At 54.7% G+C, this 8,532-nt stretch overlaps 1 protein-coding gene across 1 annotated transcript; it reads right to left on the bottom strand.

Annotated features, from left to right (window-relative positions):
* Positions 1-286: 286 nt before the first annotated feature.
* On the bottom strand, positions 287-5,963 carry ARSA (arylsulfatase A). The gene is made up of 8 exons (XM_063309494.1): positions 5,709-5,963; positions 5,173-5,413; positions 3,889-4,107; positions 3,012-3,181; positions 2,208-2,332; positions 1,967-2,094; positions 844-946; positions 287-732 (listed from the first exon to the last, which is right to left on the bottom strand). The coding sequence occupies exons 1-8, from the start codon at positions 5,942-5,944 to the stop codon at positions 425-427; spliced, it is 1,530 nt and encodes a 509-aa protein (XP_063165564.1). The 5' UTR covers positions 5,945-5,963; the 3' UTR covers positions 287-424.
* Positions 5,964-8,532: the final 2,569 nt, after the last annotated feature.

Genomic DNA, 8,532 nt, shown 5'->3' with positions numbered 1-8,532 from the left:
CCAACTGTCAGCCTCACTAGGCAGACCAGACAGGAATCAGGACCAGATGAGCTAATTCTACTTTACTGTAAAGCTACATTAGCAGAATCTTACAAGTCTGAAAGTACACTTCTCCCGCCATTTTCTTAAGATCCCGAGAAACCAGGGAGGGTCCCTTCTGAGCCTCTTGCCCTGCCCACTATCCAGCAGCAGGCTTAGCTGTCTCTTATCTGACCCTTCCCTTGGCAGTGTCTCCTTGCCCAGCCTCCAGAGGTCTTTCCCACATACCATTATTCCAACTCAGCAGGCAAGATGTGATTTTTCCTGATCAAAAAAACATTGCAAAAACTCCTTGGGAGTGTGTTAAACTGAATCAGCTCTTCTGTCCACATGCAGAAGAGAAAGGCATGGATTACAGACAGGCTTGTGCAGGGGAAGAGGGAGGCTAAGAGGCACAGCGGCAACAGGAGGGCTTGGGAACGCACTGCGGAACACAGCAAGGTTGAAGCAAGGGGTCATTGCCCATGGCTAGTTGGCTTTCCCCAAACTTCATGTCACTGTCAAAGGATGCCTTCAGCAGTCGTGCCTCCTTTAGGATGTTCAGAATTCCAGGCGTCTGGGCACCTCCAGGCAGAAGGTTGTAGTTCTCAGCAGGATCGGACTCAAGGTCAAACAGCAAGGGAGGCTCCTGGGGAATAAGAGGGGTGAACCCTCCGCAGGCCCTGTCAGGGGTCGCACCACTGCTGAAGGCTCCTGGAGACCAAAGCAGAGAAGGAAGAGAAGGGAGGCTCTGTCCCATTCTAGATTGGAAAGAGACAGACACAATCTCCTCCCAACGCTTCAGGGAGACAGGAAAGGACTCACCTTTGGTGAAGAAGTGAGCCTTGTACCTGCCATAACGGACAGCAAAAACCCCATACAATTCATTGGGAGCTGGAGGGTAAAAGAACATGGTCCGGCGGGGGCTCTGTCAGGAGAATCAGAGAAGGGGCAGGTAAGCATTAAAACAGGAATAATCCGAGTGGATATACAAGGGTGGGAACCACCCCCTCCGTGCATGCATGGTTGCCTACAGACTCAAACCAGCCTGCATGGGAGCCATCTTGACTCCAGAAGCCTGGTGCCATCAGGAAGCTGACCTCTTCCCAAAGACATCTCTCCCCAGTGTTCTTGCATGCCCATTCCACGGCGCAAGGCTCTGCAGGACTGTTGACCATACAAGGTCTCACCTAGCTTTCTCATCCATCCTGGAGGGTTGAGGAAGGTCGCCTCCCTCAAACTGAAGCCCTCTACAAGCACTGGGACTGCCAGCTTCCAGAATGTCCCAACAACATGGGCAAAGTCCTACCAGCTGGACTTACAGTCCCAACATTGGTGCAGGCACCAGGGGAGGGAAAGCAAGTTTAAGATAACGTTCCTTATGGGCTGTTTCAGGAATGCATGAGACGGAGCTAAAACAGAGCTGGACTCTGTGGGGAAGCCCAGCCCAGGCCTCAGCAGATTGTTATAGGGTTTATTTGCTTGGGCAGATCATGTTATATAAATGCACCAATGGCATTCATTAATCCAGGCTAGAGTTTACATAGGCACAAGGGTGTGGCTGTTAATGAGCAGGCCGTGTACACACTGTGATATGCCAGTTTCTAGATAACCATAGGGTGAAGCGTGGGAGGGATGCATGCCTACAGAGAAAACCTTCCTGTGACAACGTTAAGGTGTAGCTCAAGAAGATGGAATTGCAGACCTTTCTGACTCCCTGCCTTAATTTCCATTCCAGCCTTGGCTCTTTTTAACGCCTCTTCCCCTCTGCATGACCCAGGAACATCCACCTCTCCCCAGGATTTTGCTGTGTAACACGTGGAGAGAACCTGATGGGAGGGGCGGCTTGTGCCCAAGGCAGGGCCTTTGTGATCATCCCGGGCATGGAAAGAGAGGCCATAGCTCCCGCCGCCATCAGCCTGTCTCCAGACTGGCACCAGAAGCCCACCTTTCCGGTCCCAAAGAGGACAGGGCTGAGGTCATATCCATCTAGGGTGACGTTGGGGAGGGGCACTCCCACCAGAGCAGCGACAGTGGGCAGGATGTCCAGAGTACTGGCCAGCTCATGGGTCACACCTGGTGCCAAGAGAAAGAAGTCAGGGTGGGCGGGGGAACCTCCCCATGATCTCAAGGCATTGCTCTGGCCCTGCCCCATTGCAAGCCAAAGACATCCCACCCCTCTGACTCACCTGGCGCAATGCGGCCAGGCCAATAAGCCACGGCGGGCTCCCTCATGCCCCCTTCGTAGGTCGTTCCCTTCCCACACTTGAGCAAGCCGGAGCTGCCTCCCCGGGAGCCGCGCATTGTCTCAGGGCTGTCAGGAAAAGAGAAGTGATATTCCAAGAAACCTCTTTGAACCTCAGGAGGAGTCAGACAAGCTTTCAACAGTTAGGCATTAAAACAAAACGCAGTTCATGGTCTCCTAAAGTCTTGCAACGTAATCATTATCATCAGCCAAGCCTCACCCCAGGTCTGTTTTAATTCAATGGGCCCTCTTTCTTCATCACACAGAGCTTCCACATTCTGCCTCATTCCTTCACACCGTGCAACTGCTGCTGGGGAGGCACTCCACACAGGAAGCTCTGGATGGTGGACACAGGCTCCAAAATAGTCACCCATGCAGAATAAGAAAATCAAGGCTGGCTTCTCCCAATGCACTTGTCTAGACCAAAATGGGATGGGTAGTTTTGAGATTCAGCATCTGACAGGAACCCAGCCATTGCCTGAATCAGTTGGGCAAAGCTGGGCATCACATCAAACCATCTCTTGGGTGTCCAGTTGAGTAGAATGAGCACAGCCATGATGTTCTGATCAATTGGATTTCTGGTATTATAAGAACCCACCCAAACGGTGCAGAGGTATTTTCATGGCAGCAGGATTCATCACAGATGGTAGGAAATGACTGTCTGGCCTAATCAAACCTTTGATGGTCAACTGACCACCTCACTGCAGCCCTTCCCTCATTCCTAAACCTGTCCTGGTTGCGCACTCACCCATTGTCAGATGTGAAAAACACCAGCGTATTTTTGTGGACCCCGGCATCCCACAGAGCTTGCAAGAGGAGGCCAACCGTTCCATCAAACTCAAGGAGAGCATCCCCATAAGGCCCCCTAGAGGACTTCTTGGTGTAGTTTTGGCTCCCAAACTGGGGATAGTGGGTATGCTGGAAAGAAAAATATAGATGGCTATCAATATTTGGAGATTTCTGCTTTCAAGTAACAGAGCAGCTTAAAAAGAACATAGGAACAGCCCTGCTGATGAGTCAACCCATGGTGAGCCCACCCAGTCTGCTGCAGCTCATCAGAGGTGCTCTGGAGCCCCAAGTCACAGGGAAGATTCCCACCAACTCTAGGTAGGTCACCCTGTTGCCACAGACACTACAGTCAACTCAATCCTGAACAAAGCTCTGTGAAAGGAAGGACGGCACCCACTGGCCTCCACCACTGGTATCTTGTAGTCAGACTCAAAAAGCAAATTTGAGAATGTCCGTGAGATTTGTAAGTGCAGAAATACAGAAACTTACACCCGTTACTTCTGCGTGGCATGTTCTGCTCAGCAAGGGAAGGGCCAAATGTAAAATGGGGCCTGCTGGATCAAACAAGCTGCGCCATAAACTCCAGAGATGGAGACCAACTTGGCTCTTGGTGTAGCTTCTGGATGGATGGGGCGGCGGAGAGAGAGACACAGCAACAGCCTTAACAGCAGAGCTGCGTTCACAGGACGCCAAGGGCCAAATGTCTTCAAGCGGTCAATTAGCCTCTCCAGATGAATGGAGACCAGAAAACAGGGCTGGTATTACCCCACCACAACCTTTCTGCTCAAGCTGAACATGTCGAGTCTCATCCCATCCCAGAAGGACCCAAGACTCACGTGGGAGGCGTAATACAGCAGGAATGGCTGCTTGCGCTGAGCACTAGCCATGATGAAATTCCGTGCGAATGAGTTGTACCGGGCCTCCAGGAAGGGAAAGTTTATCGGCTGCTCCACAATGTTCTGGTTGAAGAACAGGGGGACGGGAACCACCCCCTGGTCACAGATCCCAAAGCATGGAGTGCGTGGTAGGAAGCAAGTTAGGTTCTGGCAGGGGCCCTGCAAGATAGGAGGGAGGGCTGAGGAAGTGCCCCTGGGGAGGAGAGGCCCAGCAGAGCCCTCCATGCAGGCCACATGGCCCCTATCTCTCCTCTACACAGTGCCACCCCCTTTAAGGCCAATTGAACCAGGGACAATCACAGCACTTTGGGTGGGTTCACAAGTAGCACCAAGCCACAAACGGTTGTTTCACAGGAGCAAACCCAGCCACTATTTGTAAATCTTAGATTAGTCTTAAGCATAAACCAGTCACGGTAGCATATTTAGCAAACCACAGCTGGCGTTTTTCTTCTCTTTGCCTGAGTCCAAAGATTTGAGCAGCATATAAAAAGCTGTATGAATAAATGAAACGTTTATAAAACCCTGTGGCTTAAAGTGATGCATGAATTTGGCTGCTGCATTACCAATTCCATAAATTCCATACTGATTGAAAAGATTTCATTACAGAAGCAATTGTAGGGGACTTCAGTCAGGAAAAGAACACATGGACGCCCATGAATGGTTTTATTCAAAGTCTTTGGGAACAGAGCGTTGCAAAGAAACTGCATGTTCAATGAAACACATTGTGCATTTCGCAGAGCAGGAATGACCCTCTAGATCAGTGTTTTTCCAACTTGGCCACTTTAAGACATGTGGACTTCAACTCCCAGCATGCTGGCTGGGGAATTGTGGGAGTTGAAGTCCACCCGTCTTAAAGTGCCCAAGTTGGAAAAACACTGATCTAGATCTTGTTGGGTTGTCACTGCCATCAGCAGCTGAGGCACACACACACACTTCCATACATTCCTCGTCCATGTCCTTCACTGCCTTTTCTGTATCCCTGTCTAGACAATTAACATGCCTCGTCTGGCTGATAATCTCTTGAGGCAATTACATTCACTTTCAGGTTGCCATTCAGTGCTGCCCTCCGTTCCCGAACCCTTTAATTCTAAATGCAAGTGAGGTAAAACTAAGTGCCATTCACATGTTTCCAAGCCATCTCAGACTCTTCCACCCAGCAGATCCAAGCAGATGCCATCCTATAGAGCCCAGAACCCCCACCAGGTCATGCCTGCTGCCTCTCACCTGGTCGTGTGAGTAGGGCACACCCAAGAAGTGGTCAAAGCCTTGGTTTGTGGGCAGGAAAATCCCCTTGGGGCCCAGGCCCAGATGCCACTTGCCAACCATGGCAGTGGCATAGCCCTGCTTCTTCAGCAATTCTGCCACCGTCACCTCTGCCAACGGGAGGCCTCCCTTTGAGCCAGGATAAAAGACACCAGGGTAGACGCCAGAACGGGTCTGATAGCGTCCCGTCAACAGGGCTGCCCTGCAGAGAGAGAGCATTTGTGGAAAGCCAGAGATAGATGCCTGCATCCAATCATCATCAGATCCAGAGCTCAAGGCCATAACCCCTCCACAAGCAACCTATGGGCTGGAAGGTCTCCAAATTGTGGGCACAGGGCATCCCAAGAGGCAAGTGACTCTGTTGGTGCCTGTCCTCAGTCATTTGTGGTTTTAGGTCACGAGTCTGCTTCCTGAATAGTCTCAGACAAGGAGAGCAGACAGGTTGACAAAAGACTCTCTGAGGTGACCATCAGAAGAAAAGAAGGGGATCACTGTACCTAGAGGGGCTGCAGACAGGGCTGCTGCTATAGAAGTCGGTGAAGCGCAGGCCCTCGGCAGCCATCTTGTCCAGGTTGGGGGTGGCAGATGAAGGATGCCCATAGCTGGCCAGATCTCCATAGCCCAGGTCATCAGCAAAAATCAGGATGATGTTGGGGGGTTGGTAGGCTGACCCGAGGGAAGCCAGCAGCATTGGGCACAGGGCGAGGAGCCACGCTGGAGGACAGGTTGACATGGTGTCCACAAGGCAGGCAGGCAGGCCTTGGGGATGCTGCCAAGGTGAGGTCAGCAGGCCAGCTGCAGGAAGTCCGTCCGAGCCACGTTACCACTGAAGCGCTGTGGCCTCAATTTGAGTGGGGCACCAGATGGCCAGCCCACAGCATGCCCTGCTGCTCTGCAGCTGCCCGTGTGAGAACAGCATTCAGGACTCAACAGTCACTGAAATTATCTTCTGCCTAAGGCGACTCCTCAAGGTCCCCGTGCAGAGCAGACCTCAAAGCTGGCAGAGACCCTGTGCTCGGCCCAAGGAAAGGCTGCAAAAGAACAGCAGAAGAGATTGGAAGAGTGTGTTGCCAAAACACACAGAAATCTGAGCAGGAAAAAAAAAACAAATAGATGCTGCAGAAGCAGAAACCCGCCAGGGAATTGGAAAAGCTGCTGGGTGAGATCCAAAAGTGGGTCAAAAGGAGATAAGGGGATCACAGACAAGCAGAACAAATCCTTTGCAACTAACCAGAAAGTGACCTGGGAGAGTAAGGTGAACAATGGGGGCAAAGGGTAGAAATTCTAGAATGGTGATCCCCTCCTGATGCGTCAGACTGCATCTCCCCACACGCCTAGCCAGCAGAGCCACAATAGGAGTGGCAGTCCACGTTGGTGGTGGTGGGGAGCCAGGCGGGAAGGCTGGGTTAGGCCTTCCTGAGAAATGGAAACAATTATCCCCGAGATGAGCTACAGAACTGCCATCCTCTAATAAACATGTGGAATGTGTCTGTAAGATCCTCTGACTTAGGAGGGAGCTAGAAAGCCAGCCTCCAAGCAGGGGCATCAGGTTAAGAAACGAGAGGACCATGGGGCGGGGAGGGTGTTTGAGCAAGGGTGGGCGGCCATGCATGGGGAGGCCTTCACTTGGAGGTGGGTCCCAAGGACCCAAATGGTCCCTTCTGTGAAAATGAAAAGTCATTATTTTCCGCTTCTTCCAGACACTTTTGGAGCTTTATTTATTTATTTATTTGCAGGACTTCTATGTCTGCCTGTCTCACAGAATGACTCGAGGAGGCTCACAACAATCCATACAAACATGGCTAAAAACAAAAGTACCCTTCCCACAGGGCGCCAGACCAGTCTCACAGCTCAATCGCCATCCTAGCACAGTGCTCGGGGGAAGAGCCAGGTCCGCACAGCCCTCTGGAGGCTAAAAGGGGAGGGGTCCCCACGACCTCCAGCGGGAGGCTGTTCCAAAGGGCTGGGGTGGCCACCGAGAAGACGTGCCTCTGGGGTCCCAATGGGTGGCAATGTTTAAGGGAGGGGAAATGGAGCACACCCACCCTGTCTAACTTAGTGGGACAGGCAGACACCCTCAGGGAAAGGCAGTCCTGCAAGTAACCTGCCCCTGTGCCATGCAGGGCTTTCAAGGGGACAACCAGCACCTCGAATGGCACCCAGAAGGCAACTGGAAGCCAGTGCAGCTCGCACAGTGATGTTGTTGCTTGGGTGAACTGCAGGGCACCCAAAACTGCTTGTGCCGCTGCATTCTGGAGCAGTTGCACTTCTGGATGGTCTTCAAGGGCAGCCCCGTGTAGAGCGTATTGCAGTAATCCAAACAGGAGATGACTAAAGCACGGGTGACCGTGAGCAAGGCCTCCGGGTCCAAGAATGGGTGCGACTGGTGCACAAGATGGATCTGCGCAAAGGCCCCCTGGCCATGGCTGCCCCCTGCTCTTCCCGCAGGCAGGAGTCGTGAGTCCAGGAGGAGCCCTGAGTTGCGCACCCGATCCGTATGGGGGGCACGCTGCCACACCCCGAGTCAGGGATGTCACCCCTCCTGAGCCAGGGTGCCAAAGCCCCACCGCTACTCCGGCGTGCTGGGGTTCGGTCTCAGCTGGTTTCTTCCCTTCCAGAACAGTCTCCACTACAGCCCTGCTAGGGTCACCAGCCCCCCACTTGCCCAGGGGGGCCCTGATCGCCGGCTGCCCCTACGCAGAGGCATACTTCGAAGAAACACAAGCGCCACAAAGCGAGCCTCGCACCCGCGCGTGCGGGCGGCGCGCCCAGGATGACAAGCCGCTGCACGAGGCGAGGTGCCTCGGAGGCGCCGGTCTCCGCTCCGCCACCCGCAGACGGGCGGCCCGGCGGCGGCTGGCCCTGGCGGAAGCGGCAGCCCCGCGCACCGGGGGCGCCGGGCCGGGGCGGGCGGCGCGACCGGAAGGAGGGCTGCCCGCAGGAGACGGCCGGACAGGCGGGGCTCCGCCGGTCCCTCGAAGCGCGGCCGGGGCCGGAACCCCCGCAAGCCGCGGGGCCAAAGGCGCGCGAAGACCCCAAGCGCCCCCGCCCGCCCTGCCCCGCCCCGCGTTCCGCCCTGCGGCCCCGCCGCCCGCGCGCGCGCGCCGCAGCCTTGCCTGGCCCAGCCTGGCCCAGCGCCGCCGCCGCCGCCGCCCGCTCGGCCCGCGCCGCAGAAGCCCCCAGCGACCGGCGACGCCTCAGCACGCTGGCGCCGCGGACCGCCCCGGGCCTTTTATGTCGTGCGGCGGCGACGCCCGCCGTGCGTGACCTGCCGGGGCGGGGCGGGGCGGGGCCCGGCTCGCTCTTCCCGGAGGCGCTGGC

The sequence above is a fragment of the Candoia aspera genome, chromosome 7 (assembly GCF_035149785.1).
Source record: "Candoia aspera isolate rCanAsp1 chromosome 7, rCanAsp1.hap2, whole genome shotgun sequence".
NCBI lineage: Eukaryota > Metazoa > Chordata > Lepidosauria > Squamata > Boidae > Candoia > Candoia aspera.
The sequence above is the reverse complement of the archived record's forward strand: the minus strand, read 5'-3'. Positions and strand labels throughout refer to the sequence as shown.